Source organism: Rhinichthys klamathensis, unplaced genomic scaffold (assembly GCF_029890125.1).
Source record: "Rhinichthys klamathensis goyatoka isolate OS25496 unplaced genomic scaffold, OSU_Roscu_1.1 h1tg000485l_1, whole genome shotgun sequence".
NCBI lineage: Eukaryota > Metazoa > Chordata > Actinopteri > Cypriniformes > Leuciscidae > Rhinichthys > Rhinichthys klamathensis.
The window spans coordinates 555,975-574,106 of record NW_026606972.1 but is presented as its reverse complement, the minus strand read 5'-3'; the positions used below and the strand labels follow the sequence as shown (position 1 = coordinate 574,106).

Here is an 18,132-nt window from a genome sequence, read left to right as displayed (position 1 = left end):
GCTTCGTGCCCTGGATGTGCATCCCACAAATCTCCATCAACTGCAAGATGCTATCCTATCAATATGGGCCAACATTTCTAAAGAATGCTTTCAGCACCTTGTTGAATCAATGCCACGTAGAATTAAGGCAGTTCTGAAGGCGAAAGGGGGTCAAACACAGTATTAGTATGGTGTTCCTAATAATCCTTTAGGTGAGTGTATATTTGACTTGTGTCACTAAAAACACCTAGCACCCACTCAACACTGCCATTAGATCTATCATTTCATCATTATATGATGGCAACATGACAGCTAATGCATTCAGATGTTTCACTTTCAAGTAATTTGTCTGTATCAGTTTTAACTAGCATTCATGTGATAGAGGGATAATTCGATCAGGATGTGCATCTTTGCTGCTGTGTATCGTCTTATGTGTAAAAAAAAACCCTGACAATAGCCTGCAGGCAGTTGCATTGCATTATGGGAGATATTTAGGGCAGCGAGTGATTGACAGTGAGTTGTCACGGTTAAATGACAGCTCATGTTTGGATAATGGATGCTTCATAATGAGTTTATTACATCCTGTCTGTCTCTCCTTGTCTCTCTCTTTCTCTCTGATGTAGAACCTTGAGAAGGAGACGGCTCTGCACTGCGCAGCTCAGTACGGTCACTCTGAGGTGGTCCGTGTTTTGCTGCAGGAGCTGACGGACCCCAGCATGAGGAACAGCCGCGGGGAAACACCGCTGGACCTGGCTGCCATGTACGGCCGCCTGCAGGTGGTTTGCATGCTACTGACCGCCCACCCCAACCTCATGAGCTGCAATACACGCAAACACACGCCTCTTCACCTGGCCGCACGGAATGGCCATTACACTACCGTTCGAGTGTTGCTGGAGGCCGACATGGACGTTAACACACAGGTCAGTGCGTAAACAGGATATCCTCTTCCTCTTGAACTCATATGTTACACACACTTTTTTGCTCCAGCTCTCAGTTCTGTCATGACAACTCTCGGAGTTTGGCATGGGAATAAGTATGACAATGTTAATGTGTTTGGTGTTGGCGGAATAGATCTGCTACGCTGCTCCTGTTATTGCTGCAGAGCGAGGACAGAACTTGCTACTGCCAATACACATCACATGTTGCTATGAGCAAGCAAGAAATGCTGCTGCTGTACAAAATAGCATACATGAATTACCATTGTAGCAGATCTATATAGGTGGAGCTGGGGGAGGTGAAGGGTTTCTGAAAGCACACTGCAAACTGCTACATCAAAGAATAGGCAAGAATTGAAATGTTGAGCAGCGAGCTCATTGGCTACCAATCAACTGTGCCCTATAGAGAATGATGTAACTGCAATTAGATTGGGTTAAGGACTTATGAGCCTGCGCCATCTAGAGTTTTATAACAGAACTTTGTATTTGGCATGCTTATTTGTGAGAGAGAGAGTGTGTGAATGGTTTAAGGGCTCAAATGGATGAATAATTCATCTAGCTGTGAGAGTAAGTGAAACGCAGTAGAGGAACACTCTGTTCTCAATCCAGGGTTTCCTCAGGCTTCCCTGGTGTGTGTTTACTTATGTTATACTTTAGGGACACATTTTGTACCAAGAAGTGACCTAAATCGTACAAACCTTCCCTTTGGGAACATTTGAGGACATCTGGGAATGCCCTCAATTGTAAAAACAATTGTAAAAGGAAAAATAAATTCCTTAGGATGAATTCCTTTGAAAACAATTTAGGATTAGACAGAGAATAGTAAATGTATCATTTGTTAGTATGAAAAAATAATTCTGTGTATGAAAGGTTCTCATTAATATAAGGTTTTTGTCTGCGTTCTTGTTAGATATGTGGTTGTCAAACTACTATTTTGTGCATGTTTGTGATGTAATAATGCCGGTGTGTGTGTTCTTGGATGGGCTTGTCTTATTTATCAGGCTGTAAAGCTGTTTGTATGGAAACTGTCTTTTTAGGCATTGTGTGTGTGTGTGTGTGTGACGGAAAGCTGCTGAATTGTCTGTGTTTGAATGGTTCTGTGTTGTGTGTGTGAGAGAGGATGATCAGAGGAAGCTTTGATCTCAGAAAGCATGGATTCCCCTTCCTCTGTCCCTCTCTGTCTCCTGTCTCAATGAAAGATACAGTATTATTTGAACATTCATATTTTAACCCTGTAAAGTGCAACAAAGAGTGCTAACCAGACATGTTACAATTTGACTGTCCACTGTGAATGAGAACTGATGTTTAATACGCATTTATGATACACTGAAATGTCGTAGATGAAAAAAACACAACAAAAATATAACAAAATTTATTCCCAGGTTAACACGAAATGTTGGATCACAGGAGTGAATGAGTTAATCTTTTATGATGCGTATCTCTCTAGTCTTCCATCTTCTTTCCTCCTCTGAGAAAGACACTATGTAAGTGCGTAACTTGCAAAAACATTCAGCTGAAGGAGAACAGTGAGGAAGAGAGATGAAGGCAATCTGCTCACCGCTTCTTCTCAATTCCTGGAAGCACAGTGAGAGTGAATCGATTTCCTCCTCCTGGTGACATCAATAGCTAATCGCCATGGGAAACAGGACAGGAAGTGGTCCTCATTCAGAGGAGGGGGTCCCACTTCCCGTCCCGTTGTGGGTGCACTCGCTGCTCATCCCGAACTGCACAGATTTCTGAGTTTAAACTTTCAGGAGAACAGTGCGCTCTGCAGTATTTACCATGCTCATTCAGGATTAAGCCTCATTCACAACATTTTAGTCGTTCTGGACCATTCAGTGATCTGGACTGGACTTTAACCTCAGGTTCAAGGATGAATGTCTTATCTGCGACTAGTTTGTGGGTTTTCTCTGAGTAAGTAATCACAGTGGATGTGAGCTCTGTATGTTTTAAAGGCGAAACTTTATGTAAGCTTTACGTTTGTATCCTCAGATTTACTGGGTTTAAGCTTGATAGTACGCTGTCCAAAAATGTGTACCATTAAATTGCCACTGGCGCAGTACCCTCAAACACACACTTTTGTGCCTTATCTACATCTAAAGAATGCATATTAGTACCCGAGGGCTATATTTAGGGTTCCTAAAGGTACAACATTTTTCCACATTCTTCCAACAGTGTACCAGCACTACATTTATAGTCTTCTTTTTATGTAACCTCATGTGTGTGTTTGCCTCATTTTCAACTTCTCTCTAAGAACTTTCAGCAGACTCGTGGGCGTTCACAGGATGCGTTCTCGTGATCAAGAACAGTACGACCGGCCCGACTGAATGGAACAGAACTCGGGGTCTTGAGACACAAGCTTCTTCCGTTCACACAGAACGTGTTTTTGCATTTAAAAACACAAGACACAGGGTGTTGGAATAGAAAAAACACAATGTCTCAAGATGCCTTTTTTAAAAGTTGAACTTTTTTTAACTTGAGTGACACATTTTTAGAAGCTGCAAAAGACACAAAACGCGAGTGAAAAACAATGGCGAAGAGTGCAGTGTAATGTAATAACATATTCTACTGTATGTGAACGTCCCTTATGGTGCATATCAGAAAACAATACTCAATTGATTTAAATGGGGATGATACATCCCTAGATCCTATATATATAAAATTGAAATGGGTATGAAAGCGAAAAATTTCTATTCTTTTTTTCTGCTGCAAGACTCTGATGTAGACATCTGTTGACCAATGAGACCATCCCAAAAGTGGTTCCAGTTCATAAACTTGCAGGGCTCTCACTTGATTTAAAATTGACCCAGAAAATTGACTTTACACCTTCAAATCAGATTTTGAGCATTCCTACCTGCCAAACATAGAAACTATACAGCTGCCAAAGACGTTCATCAGACATGTATGTGATTTTTTTTTTTAAATGCCCTGTTGGTAATGTTACAAAGACTTAAACGTAACATGATCTATCAGGACTATTAAGCAAAAAAGATATTAATGCCATTAATTCTATTGCTAGACAAAAACAGTGCCTAAAACTGTCTCAAAATTTTGCACAGAGGTAGTTTTGGCTCTCCCAGACTGCCTTGCAGAAGGTCAGTGCTGTTTTTTCAGCAATTTGAGATGCATGATTATTTACAGTGAGTCCCTGTAGTTCTTGTTTAATGTGTATTGCATCATCACATCCATTGAGGGAATACAGGGAGAAGAGCAAGCACTTGAGTTGTACAGATGCCTCTGTACTAATGAAGGCCGGAGAGGGCCAATTTGATGTGGTATTGTGTTCGGTCTCCCGGTGGCCTATTAAAATGACCACACTCACCAGTGCAAGAAGCTCTCGTAATCTGTCTCGACTGCCGTTCGGTCTAATTTGCCCGTTCCTTTCCCTCTCAAGCTCCCGTCAGTCAGCCTCATAAATTCACAGCGCCATTGTAGTTAATTGTAGTACACTGAATAAATGTTTCCGGAGCTAAATTGGGTGTAGTTAAGTACTTCACTGTGAGCGTGATAAAAAATACCCTGCCAGTCGCCCCAGTAGACGGCTGATAGACTGCAAGTAGTAATGACGCCGTAGTGTATTACTGCCATTTACTTCTTTATGCGAGGCATTTAGGCTTAAAATAATGACTTCAAATCTTTCTCTCTCTAGACAGAGAAAGGAAGCGCTCTCCACGAAGCCGCTCTCTTCGGAAAGATGGATGTAGTTCAGCTACTGCTTGACTCAGGTATGTCTTGGGGAAGTGTATGTGTGTGGGGTTGGGATGGGGATGTTGCACGGCCATGGTTTGTTTAAACTACTTGTGTGACCTGTGACCTAACAGCTTCCCTGTCAATGCGCCAGCTGTGGAACAGGAACTGGAGATTGCGGAACTTGTTGTTGTATAAGGAAAGGGAGGTGTAATCACTCTGTCGTAGTTTTATTGTTATGGAAAGTTTTATTTTAGGAAAATTTAATTTAATTTAATTTTTTATGGGTTTATGGGAAGAAGTCCCGATTTTTTTATTGTATCATTTCCATTAAAAATAAAAAAATATTAAAAATATTAAATTATATCTAATTTATATGAATATTTTTGTTAAAATAAAAACTAAACTGAAACTTTAAATGTGCAAAAAATTCAAATGAATTCTCAATAAAAAAATAATTTTCATATTTAAATGAATATCCCAAGCTTCACTTTGGATCATGTTCACTGTGTTCTGTCTAAAAGCACCTCTTAATTAAACAAGACGCAGCCATCTAATTGACATATAAAACAGCTAACCACAGTTCACTTGTTGGATTTTCTAATTAAGTGTCGTGCCATTATAGGCAGATGGAACAGTTTTGTAGTGTTGCTTTATCAGGAATAATAATAAAAAAACATTAAAATATAAACTAAATAAAGTAATACACTAAAACGAGTTTTTTAAAATAAACAAATTAACGGAAAAAAGGATACAAATTAGGAAAAATTAAAGAAACTAAAAATCAAATACAAAATTAACCTTTTTTCTTCTTCTTTTAAATTTTTTTTCTCAGGGATTGATGCCAACATCAGAGATTGTCAGGGAAGAACTGCTCTAGACGTACTGAGAGAACATCCGTCTCAGAAATCACAACAAATTGCTTCTCTCATACAAGGTAAAGCATTTGCCAGACTTTTTTTTAAAGCAAAAAAAGCCCTTAAACACATAAGCACACTCACACACACGTGCACAAGCTGATGAGGGAGCGTGTTCCTGGTGGAGATCAGAAGGCGGATGCTTGCAGATTGATAAAGTTCGTTTCAGGAAGTTTGTGTTAGATTGAGAACAATGGTTGTTTAGTGCGTGTGAAAAATTCTTGTTCCTTGAAATATTTTATGCCAAAAAACCAACCACAAATACCAACAATACTTTTGTTGAGGTATGTTTGAGATCTTGGAGTTATTACATGTTTATTACTTTGTTATACACATATTATTACTACTTTAGGCCATTTTCAGTATTATAATATATTAGATGATTCTGAAGTCTGATTCCATCTTCCTTCATATACTGATCCAACTAAACTCATTCTTTCCAGCAGTTAATCATACAGCACAACAGACGTTGGGTGTTTGAACCTAATGTTCCATCTCTGCTTTCAAAAAAACACCCCCGTAAAATAATAAGATGTGGTTATCTGGTTTTGAAATTAAATTCATTTTAGCTCTCTTGTTGTTTCCATCCACTTTATTCCCAGCGTTATACATTTCTGAGGGTTGTGAAACTGTGAGACTGTTACTGCTCGAAAATGTCATCTTTGGACACATGCGAAGTCTAAATCACCCTTCGCCCTATAGGACAGAGGCAACATTAAAGTTCTCCTCCCTGTCTCTGTGTGGTCAATTAACCCGAATCCCCAGAGTGAAGGAATCTCAAACTCACGCTTGCTTGCTGTGGTTTTATAATCTACAGTCTTTGACAGGAGTCTGAAACTATTGTTGTTTTCATGCTTATCGTGTGGCTTGTGCAGCCTATAGTTGTTTAGAGCTGCAATTTCAGCAGCACATTTTGGTTTCTTTTCATCAACCTAAGGTGTTTTATTTCTCTCCAAAGAACAAGAGAATGATTTCGGTTTTGCTTGTTTTGACATTTCAACCCCTCATCTTGTACCCCTTGCTGTCCTAAAACTGAGCAAACTGGTACGTCAATGTACTTTTGTGGTTGTTTTTCTGTTCACTATAAATTAATTTATCTCTGTCTCTCTAGATTATATGATGTCAGATTGTGACAGAGGGAATTTCCATGAAGATTTAGCACGGCAGCGCCCAATACCAATACCAACGCCACGCACATCAATACCCTCACCTGTGCCCTCCCCGTCTCTGCGGCATAAAAGTATGTGTGATTGTCAGATCAGTGAAAACTGCAATGTTCTTAATACATTCAATCAAAACCATCATACAATAATTACATTTAATAACACAGCTAAATACACTATTTTAACACTTAAATTAAAAATTCATGACTCATCCAAGTGCTTACCGCTCATCATGACTGCTGTCACTTTCATGCATTTTAGTGTGGAGTGCGACACCCAGTGGTCAAGGGATCGTATTACAGCACATTGTCTGCTGCGTTGTTGTTTTTTTCCTAGCAAATATTTTACTGTTTAATCCTATGTTTGAACGCCTAAATCACTTAAACATCGTTTTTAATTAAGAATAATCTTATTTTGCTTAGTATTTTCATAACAGGAACACAAATAGTGACATAAATGAGTATATGTTTTGAGTAGTGGATGTTCATTATGAAGAAAGTACAGTCAGCAGCGCCCCTTGTGGTCAGTTGTTGCAGCGCAGTCTTACTCGTTCCCTTTGTGCTCTAAATTACTGCTGGATGTGCGTCTTTCATTCCAGCTGGAGTAGCATTTTGGTAAGGATAACAACAGGTAAATCCGAGAGTCTGCCAACCACAAAATTACTGTTAGCACACATCAGCACACTGAGTCGGTGCCAGAAAACAAGCACTTGTCCCAGATTAAATATTGAAAAACAGACAAGACAAATAAATAAAGACAAAAATAAATAGGTCGGCTCTCGCTATGAATGCTCTGTAAGTAAACATTTATTTAAAAGCCCTTACAGAGAAATTTGATGTGCTTTTGGTAGCATGATACACTCCATAAATGCACACAATTTAAAATTAATTTTATTATATTGTGCTAATTTGACGTGACAAAACTCTACTGGTAACATTTTACAACAAGGTTCATTAGTTAACAATAGTTAACTACATTAGTTAACATTAACTAATAATGAACTGGACTTATACAGCATTTGTTAATCTTTGTTAATGTTAATTTCAACATTTACTAATACTTTATTAAAATCTTGTTAGCATTAGTTAATGCACTGTGAACTAACATAAACAAACAATGAACAGCTGTATTTTTTATTATTAACGTTAACAAAGATTAACAAAAACAGTAACAGATGTATTGCTCATGGTTAGCTTGTGTTAGTTAATACATTAACTAATGTTTAATGAATTAACCTCATTGTAAAGTGTTACTACTGTACTTTTTATTGCTGAAGTGTTTGCACTATTGCACACAGCTATTTGTAATTAATAGTAATAAATAAAATGATATATTAGTAGAAAGTAAAATAATATTTAGGGCTGTCAAACGATTAATCGCGATTAATCGCATCCAAAATAAAAGTTTGTGTTTACATAATATATGTGTGTGTACTGTGTATAATTATTTTTAATACATAAATACCCACACATGCATGTGTATTTAAGAAATATTTGCGTGTATATACTGTGTATAGACTGAATGTAGCCTATATATAATGTATATTTTATATAAATATAAACATTTTATATATAAATAACATATTTTTCTTAAATATATATATGTGTGCATTTATATACTAAATAATTATACACAGTACACACACATATATTATGTACTGTAAACACAAACTTTTATTTTGGATGCGAATAATCGTTTGACAGCCCTATATATATGAAATAAAGTAAAATTATATTTATATATATATATATATATATTTATATAATTGTAAAAAAATTATATTTAAAAAAGATTTATATTTAACTAGAAATAATAACAAAAAAAAAGAATTCCTCTATTTCACCATAAACACCATAAATTCATTTAAATTCATAGTTTGAATTCTCTCTCCCTTTTTCTCCTTCGCTTTGTAGATGATGCAGTAACAGGGGAGTTGTCCAAGTTGCTGAATGAAATAAAGATCTGCCGTGATAAGGATTGCTCCTTTGAAGAGCTCTGTCAGACCATCTCTTCTCACTCTCAGTCCATGGAGAGCTTCGGCAGTGGGCGGCTGTCTGACGAGGAACGCAACGGCACTCTCACTCGAATAAACAAGGTGTGCTTGCGAAGAAAATACAGTGCAGTTTATGGCTTTTTGGTGGTTTTTGAACAGGTTTTACACAATGATTAGAAATGTTTAATCTGAAACGTCCCTCTAAAATATCAAATATATTCTGGCATCTGTTTTCCAAGAAAATGAAACCAGTCGCGTCAATCGATCAATATCAAGATTCAAGAGATCCTAATGGGATTTTCACTGACTGTTGATGCAGTATCTCACTCTGGCCAGCAGAGGGAACACAGAACTAAACACTGGGTGCAGTGCTGGGTATCCCTTCAATTTATATAATCTCATAAATATATATTTATAGCTCTAAACAGCCCCAGATTTAATCGCTGACGTTATTTAACACAAACAGAATCTTATTTTTGATGTGGCTTCATCACACTGCTGGCTGAGGGAGGCAATTATACTTGATGTAAGGGACAGATAAACAGTGCATTAGGAAAGTGTGCAAGAACGTTATGCAATGGTTATTTGCTGAAGATCTGTCGCAGTGACCACTGGATCACGGTATACTCCACTGCGTTTGTTTGATCGATACAATTAAACGTGTTTGTGTCGGGTCAATCAATCAAAGTCTGCAGAGCCCAGATAAACAAGCAAAGACACGCACGCACACAGACACTCTTCCGATCGATTCCAGTCACATGTCAAAAACTCCCAAGACTTGACTGAGGGGGTTAGAGTTGTTTCCAGCATCTATAAAAGGGTTCTGGGAACATTTTACAGGACATACATGCAGTTAGAAAACAATATTTTTATTTAAAACAGCATCATCTAATTAAAAATGAAATGTTTTGCTTATGTCAAAGGAATTATTCAGCTATTTTTCCCTTGCATATTTACATTAACATTTATGCATTTGGCAGTTTCTTTTATCCAGTGCAACTTACATTGCTTTCAAGGTACACATTTACCCTTTTTTTTAGTTCTTACTTTTCCCGGGAATCTAACCCATGAATGAACTACTGTATGAGCTACAGGAAAGCAAATATTTGAAGCACATGATCATTGTTTCACATACTAGTATCATATACAAATGAAATACACTTCATATTTGTATATGATACTTGTGTATTTTAGCTTTTGTCGCTCAACACGACTAGGAATGTGTTTCTACATGAGTTCTGGAGTTACAAAAAACCTTAGGAAAAGAATCAAACAAAATGGGTCATTGAGAGTCAGACAATGATTGTCACATGTTTAAATCTTGAGTTTTGTTTAATAAAGTCTGAATGTCACAGACAAGTAAAGCAAGTGTTCATGTTGGACTATAGAGTGAAACAGAGAAAGACACTTATCAGAAGTCCTATCAAAATAAATCAGTTCACATTTGTACAGAACTACGGAGCTCCAAAAGGGACATGGTGAAGAAAAATAAAAAATGAGATGGGAGAAATTATTTGTCAATGCTTTTCCATTCCCTCGCAGATGTTTTGCGTTTCTCCTAGAAACTTTGAGTTCGCTTGCAAAATGTTTGCGTTACACCAAGAAATTTTGCGTTCGCTCGCAAAAAACACACAAAGTGGGGGTTTTTTTGTGAGTGAACAAGTTGGTTCAAGTGTCTGTACATAACAGTTCCTATCTACCTGAATGAGGAATGTCCAAAATAGTTTTTCAAGATTGTTTCAATAACGAATCAGCAATAAAATCTAACAAAAGTTTAGTCAAAATGTAGCTTATTTGGCTCCAAAAGGGCTAATCTAGACTGATTCCTCTAACAAAATGCTGATTGGCTTATAAACCTTTTAGGATTTCTTCCATTGGTTTATCTTTGAGTGGTCCGTCTCTTCCCCCTTATACCATCTCTGTCTTATCTTATCTTGTCTTGTGTTATGTTGGCATGAGCTGAGATCCTGTGTGTACTACTGTTGACTGTATGTAACTGTATGTATCTCTCTCCACCTGGCTGTAGCGTCCCACTCCCCCGTTGCCCCCGGCGATGGAAGAGGAGGAAAAGAGCTGCGGACCATCAGGCCTGTGGGAGGCGCTCACTCCCTGCAACGGCTGCAGAAACCTGGGCTTTTCTCAGGTACACACAGTCTCACACTTCCTTTCTTTACTATGCAGCCACAGACTCCTTAGTGGATGAAGAATTTGTAAAAGAAATAAAAAAGGAATGAAGTATGCATCAATCGTGTTTGGGGTCATTACAAGTAACGCGAGTTATGTAATCAGATTACTTTTTTCAAGTAACTAGTAAATTTACTTTTTCAAATAAGTAGCACAATTCATTTTGTTTTCCCATTTATTGACTGACATCTCCATGTTGAGAGAAATCTGGTGTAAGTGCAGAGGCGCTGTGTGAACATGATGGATATTGTTTTGTTCTAGATTAAAAGTGAGCATCTACTCATCTCACTTGCACAAAAACAGATTCAGTAATCCTCAAAGTGAATAAAAACAGTGAACTGCAAACTTTATTTCTATTACGCAAACCTGCAATAAGTTAAATAACACAAATACTTTCTATACTTTATGTATTTAATCTCACTTTACTAACCAGTATCTTTGCTGATGATCTTTGATGATCCAATTCAACCATACGAATAAGCAAAAATGACTTTAGCTAAACATCACATTTGTTTTTCTTTCTTTTTTTCTGAAGTAAGAGTGTTGAACTTTCTCCTCCTGTTTTCTATTCTTCTGCAATCCAGAATTGCAGCACAGCTGAAAGGTTTGTTTGAGCTGCGCCCTCTACTGTACAGACGTGAATTAGCATTTTCTTTTAGCCTTGTTCATTTAACTTTTGGTGTGAAAGGGCCAGTGCCAAAAATACTTTATTCTGTTATTAAAAAACAAACAAGTTCAACCCAGGTGAGAAAATGTAACGGAGAAGTAACGTAACTACTTTTTAAAGTAACTTTCCTTAACATTGGTCATAAAGTAGTCAATGAAATCAATCAGTCAATTGTTTTATATAATTTATTTATTTTTCTTATTTAATTTATCTATTTATTTGATAGATTTACATGCTTTATGATGCATTCTTTATTTCTATATTTTTATGTAAATACAAGAAATAAATGAATCAATAAAATATATTTAAAAAATAAAAATTCTATTTAAAAAAATCTAAATCTATCTAATTATGAATTGATTTATATTTCTTATTTGAAAAATATAATTTCTATATTTTTATATTAATAATAATTTATTATTTATATTTAATGTATTAGCATACTTTATGATGGATACCTATTTTTTGTATTTTTGTTTGAGATTTTATTTTAATTTCTTTCACAAAAAGGATTGGTGGACCCCTGAATGGGAATTAAAGACCCCTATTGTAAAGTTTTATATTCATATTGATTTATTTATATTCATTCTCATGGCAAAATGCAAGATGAATCAGGTATGTAAGTCATGACATGTTGTTATGGGAATCTTAGCCAACTAACCGCGAAGATCTTCAAAGACTTCTAAAAAAAGTTCTTTTTATCTTTAATTCTGATTGTGGATGAAACGATTATTGAGTGGATTGATGTTTAGGATGCAGAATGAGCAAGAGGGATTCCCATCCCTCAGACAGGAAGTCTAATTATCCCGCAGGAAGTGTAACCGTGTCACACGCTGATCCGCCCACCTGTGCCATGTGAGGAGACCTACCGCTACCATGGAAACAGGGATAGTGAAGGTGGGGGAGGGGAAGACTCAAGCTCCAAGTTGGGGTTCCTTGGACTGCGAGTCATACTTCTGCACCCGCAAACCAACCCTGAACTCCGTCACTGGCTCTCCTCCGCAGGGAGAGAGATAAGCACACGGATTCTGAGGGGTTCTCGTAGTTGCTAGGAGACACAGAAAAGTGCAAGGCGTGGGATATCCACCCACTTCTCAATTGACAGATCTGAGTCTCCATCAAAACAGGTGCGTCACAGCACTGCGCAATAACATCCAGAGAAAACATCCAGAGACAGAGAGAGAGAGAGAGACTGGGTATCAGCATCTGCTTTTTCATTCAAGCTGCTCTCCAGCATTCCTCTGCCTCTCTTTTATTATTTTTCTATCCATTCTTGTTTTTGTTTTTCCTGTTACGTCACACATTTGCATATTTAAAATCTGGGCCTGTGCATTTGTGTTGTTTGTTTCTACGGTTTGCACTTTTTTCCCCCCGCCTCTAATCCAAGTGCTGCAGTCAGCAAGCATGCTTTTCATGTTTATGCTGAAAATGTGTTGTGTTTTCAGACCAGAGTAAGCGCTCCCATCTGTAGCGTCTGCTTTGCAATGTTTTTCCCTGCAGATGAAATTACTGTTTACAAACAGACATTCTTTTGTGAGATTTCCAGATGGTTTTTGCTCCCTGGAAAAGACCTGTTTTAGATTAGGACTACAATATAATTGAACTGTTACCAAAAAGTGCTGTGTGTGGGGTTGAAAGCACTTTACGCTATAATATATCAATAGTAAGCATTATTATTATACATTACATTTATATAATATAGTTTTATATATACATTACAGTTAAAAAGTTTGGGGTCAGTAAGATTATTTTTTCTTCAGAGAAATTGATGCTTTTATTCAGCAAGGAGTGAGGACGCATTATCAAAAGTGACAGTAAATATACTGTCATGTTACAAAAGACTTACAGTAAATGCTGTTCTTCTGAACTGTCTATTCATCAAAGAATCCTAATAAAAATGTTTAATGATTTCCACAAAAATATTATACATTTTAGTGTTTTTAAATTTGACGAGAACTTTGGCAAGAAGAACTTGTTACAACACTGAAGACTGGAGTAATGATGCTGGAAATTCAGCTTTGCCATCAATAATAAATTACATTTTAAAATATATTAAAATATAAAACCGTTATTTTAAATTGTAATAATATTTCACTATATTACTGTTTTCCAAAACATTAAAAGACTTTAAAATCTTACCGACCCTAAACTTTTGAACTGTAGCGTATAAATATATATAATATATATATGTATGTATATATATATATAAATGTATATATATCCTGATAATTTCATTTATTGTTATCTTCAGTTTGCATACATCATTGATTATGGCTAAATTCTGGCATTTCATTGCTTGTATAAGAGTAATTTGGTTGGTCTTGTCCCGCCCAATGACTTTGTGCTCTTACAAAAGCCACTAATTACAGCTAATCAAGTGCTCTGGGAAGTGAAGTTTTTCATGTGTATTGTCCATTTTAATCGAGCAGATTGGCGTTATATGTGTGTGTGCGTTTGTATTAGAGGAAACTTATGTCCCTATGGTCTCACTGCCCAGTGTGATTTAGGAGCCGCTCCCTGTGCTTAATAGATCGCTCTGAAAACAGTGCTGGGATAAGAATCCTAAACGACTGGTTGTATTTCACGAGCCGTTTAAAGCCATATACAGGAGATTGAGTGAGAACGGGCTTTACTGCATATAAATATACAGCCTTCATAAAGCTGGATTCGCCATGAACTTCTTATTAGTGGATGATTTATAAAAAAAACATTAACTTGTTTTAGGAGTGATTTCAGTAATAAAAGTTATTTACCACCAAGCGACAAGACACAATGACATTTTCTCATATGCTTCATTCCTATTATGTTTGTGCAGTTCTCCTGATACCAATTTTGTGTGGCATTAAAACTGAATGAACGACCACCGTCATTACTTCTGCTGTTCTTGGTGAGCATTTACGCAGTCTCTCACTCCCCACGTTGGAAATCATCGCTGTTAAGCGTTCGGATTACTCACGCTGGCGCTTTTGTTATACCGTATAAATATAAAGGAAAGCCTTGACTGTAGTTATTCCAAAGCAGCAGCGTCCCTCGAGTGATTGCATTAAATGTTTCCTCCGTCATATTTGTTTTAATCTTCATCGTTGTCCTCCTCCTCCTCTCCCACAGTGTGGCATAATCTCTTTTGTATATCCGTGACTCATGTTTGAAATCTCAGAACCCCTGACAGTGGCTTCATCTACCGAGAAGGTTTCCGCACTTCCTCCTAGGTGCTGAGAGATAATTAGGGCAACTAATGAATGTTAACTTCTCCTAGACTGTGCATGATAAGGTGATGACGGTTTTTTCCTGCAAAAGAAAGCTCTCTGGAGGACTTAAAGCTCAAAATGCCTCCGGTCTGCCTGCTGGCCCTTTATGGACTATCTGCTCCAAGTGTGTGTGGTTGACTAGCTAAGGTTTTTCCTATTTTGTCATGCTTTTTGACTGTTTTTCCGTATTGTCACTTGCTCGTCACTCTCTCTCTCTTTAAAAGTTTAGTTGACTTATTAAAGTTAATGGCTGTTCCCCTTCTGGGAAAACAGAATAAAACTGTTGATGACTCATCATGCACCAGACAGATTTTTGTCCAATCAGAGGATCTCTACAATGAGAACGGCCCACCCCTAGTTCCAAAACATAGTTTTAGCAAAATTAATCAGAGATAATTTTACCTCAGAGGAAAATTGAACTTAAACCAAAATTGTGTCTTTTAGTCCATGCCTGTTACTGTAGCTTTGAAGCCACGCATATGGCTTTGCTTTATTTTATTTTATTTTCAGTCCATGTCTCTTAGTGTTGAAGCCATTTCAAAAGTTCACAATTAATGCAATTAATGCACCTAAAGCTTATTTTGCTGTTGTTTATCCCTTCAATTATATCTTTCCCCGATTTCCTGATTTAGTAGGACATACATCAAAACATGAAAGACCATTTAATTCTCATACTCATGTCATTTAATTAGGTCTGCCAGAAAGCCCAAACTAGTTTTTTTCTTTTATTGCCATAACTCCAGGACTCCTGAAAAACACAAACATAAGGAACAACATAATGATGGACCTTGACGTTTTAATGGGTTTCGTGACAAATAGTGTTTTACAAAGAGATGTGTGATGCTACGAATAACAATAGTCTGTGCTGTTAGCCACAAATATACTGGGGAAATAATTATTCAAGCAACAATATAGATTTATTTTCAATTGAACAATGCGAAATACTGTTTTATATAACAGTCAATGTTCTCAATCCAATAAGCATTAACATGTGTGGCAAAAGGTTAATTTTGGATCATATTTATTAGCATTCACTGACTAAACAAAGCCTTCAGGCCTTTAAATCACAAAAAAACATCTAGTCCTCTCAGCTTTTGGGGTTTGACCTGCAGATGTACCTCATCCGGTGTGCTGAAGCAAAAGAGCATCACAGAGTTCATAATTACATTGGGAGCAGGTGCTAAATCTGCAAAGGTGTTTAATAGAAGGAGGTAATAACTGGAGTCAGTCGGAAATCACTGCCACTTTAATTTGCTAATTTTCACTTTTCATGCTTTATTCTCTTTCTCCAACTCTCTGTTTCCTCTCTCTTTCTATCATCTCTTGCACTAAGTCCGTTATATATCAGGCAGAATGAGATTATTTTGCCTGGAAGTCTTTTAGTGAGAAAACGGCTGTCTTGAACAGGCTACTTTATCTTGCTGATGTTATTTATTTGTAGTGCCTTCATTTTCCCGCTTATTGTTTGTTCAGTTTATAATGAAGCCTCGCTGTGAAGCATATTGCAACAAAATTGTGTAAGCCTTCCTTCCCACCACTGGTATCATCTCTGCATGCAAAGCCCTCCTCTAAAGCACATGACCAAACATATCTTCCCTCTCTCGCTTTATATCAATCCTTCTATCTGTTCTGAGAAGGTCTCTGAGGGCCTTTTATGCTGTGGGGTCCTCCTCCAAAATATGCAGAGCTCAGATTAGAAAAGCACAGGAAATGACAGTGGCCATCCAGATCAGATACTGTATCAACTGAGAAAATGGCGAGAGACAGAACTCTGGATAAATGTGAAGAAAACCAAAGGGAATAAAGCGAAACGAGCTGATTAAAGAAGAGAATGAGAAAGGGAGGAAGACAAGAGTTAAGCTGGCAGTAAAGTCTGTCAGGCCCCAGTCACATGTGCGGCTGAAGATTGTAGACTGAGGGACGTCCGGGCAGATTTCCTATTTGAATCCGAGTCCAGCAACTGCAGCTCTATATCAGCATGCTAATTGCTGACTTGAACCGCTTCTGTTTGTTGTGTAGTCTTCCTTTTCTGAGAAAAAAAAAATGAAGTTCCTGTCTCTGCTGTCAGAGAGAGATAGAGAAAGAGAACAAGAGTTGTAGTGTGCTCGGACAGTCAGGCGCTGCGGGGTCGTTTTGGTCTTACGCTGAAGAGTTGAAATTCAGTCACAGTGAAGAAATCAGGATCTGCTAGAGATAAACAGGTACTGAACTTCTTTAACATAAGTGTGTACTGTATACTCTTGTGTGTGTATGTGCTTATAGATTTGGGACAAAATTGTTCTTTGTAGAGATCTTAATCTGACAAAACAGACAATTTTTTAAAAATGATTATCAACAGAATTATATATTGAATTATTTGATGATATTATTTATTATTATTGTTATTATATTGTTTATTTTTACTATCACGATTATTATTATTTATGATACTACTATTATTTATTTGGTTGTTTGTTTATTACATATAAATGCATTTCTTAATTATTAATTTATTACATTTTTTTTTTTTTTAAACTACTTAAAGTTTTCTTCCAAGGGTTAAGGGTAAGGGTTAGCTTAGCAAAAATTATGTTGTATAGTCATATTATTTCACCAACAGTATAACTAACTTCAGCGGAGGACGATTGCCATCCCCAACTTTACTATAGTTTTTTCTCGTTCTGTTCTGCCAGTGGGTAGTTTCCTGTGCAAGCGTTTGCATGCGAGCGTACAATGCAGGAAACCACTGATTCAAAGCCCGTGCATTTCCCCTCTTTCCTGCTCTCTCAGTATTTTCCTCGGCGTGTGCCTATGTCCCGCCCCATCACACTATTTAAACTGACACAGAAAGTCCAAAAGTATAAGTTCTTGTAAACGCAGCTTTGATCTATCTCCGTCTTTCTCTCTTTCTCACCTCTCTATTATTTTCTCTGTTGATTTCTCCATGTGGCTCTCTGGAGGGCCTCTGTTCTTTCTGACTGGAGCTTTATTCAGTGTGGCTTAATTGGAAAGAGAGGGGAAAACGATCATTAGAGGAAGTGGGAAAGGAGTAGAGAGTTTACATGGATGTGATCAATGAGATGAATATTTGCTAAGGCACATTCCTAACCATAAGTCTTTTTGACTTCGACAGTAAGCAACCACCTAACCACCACCCAGAACACCCGTTGTGTCGTTGAGGCGAATTTTGTAAGCACCATTTTCAGAAAATATCCATCCATCCATCTTCATCCGCTTATCCGTGGTCGGGTCATGGGGGCAGCAGTTCCAGCATGGGACCCCAAACTTCTCTTTCCCGAGCCACATTAACCAGCTCTGACTGGGGGATCCCGAAGCGTTCCCAGGCCAGTGTGGAGATATAATCTCTCCACCTAGTCCTG

At 37.3% G+C, this 18,132-nt stretch overlaps 1 protein-coding gene across 10 annotated transcripts in view; it reads left to right on the top strand.

Moving 5' to 3' along the window:
* Positions 1–18,132, top strand: part of anks1b (ankyrin repeat and sterile alpha motif domain containing 1B) — a 176,866-nt gene that overhangs the window by 55,496 nt on the left and 103,238 nt on the right. For 9 of the 10 annotated variants that reach the window (XM_056237370.1, XM_056237366.1, XM_056237368.1 and 6 more), the window contains exons 4-9: positions 603–899; positions 4,564–4,639; positions 5,437–5,538; positions 6,630–6,758; positions 8,595–8,776; positions 10,701–10,817. In XM_056237370.1, coding sequence (XP_056093345.1) covers positions 603–899; positions 4,564–4,639; positions 5,437–5,538; positions 6,630–6,758; positions 8,595–8,776; positions 10,701–10,817 — 903 coding nt within the window. Of the gene's footprint in view, positions 1–602; positions 900–2,702; positions 2,829–4,563; positions 4,640–5,436; positions 5,539–6,629; positions 6,759–8,594; positions 8,777–10,700; positions 10,818–18,132 lie in introns of those variants that run through there. The other variant, XM_056237371.1, reaches the window with a different exon arrangement.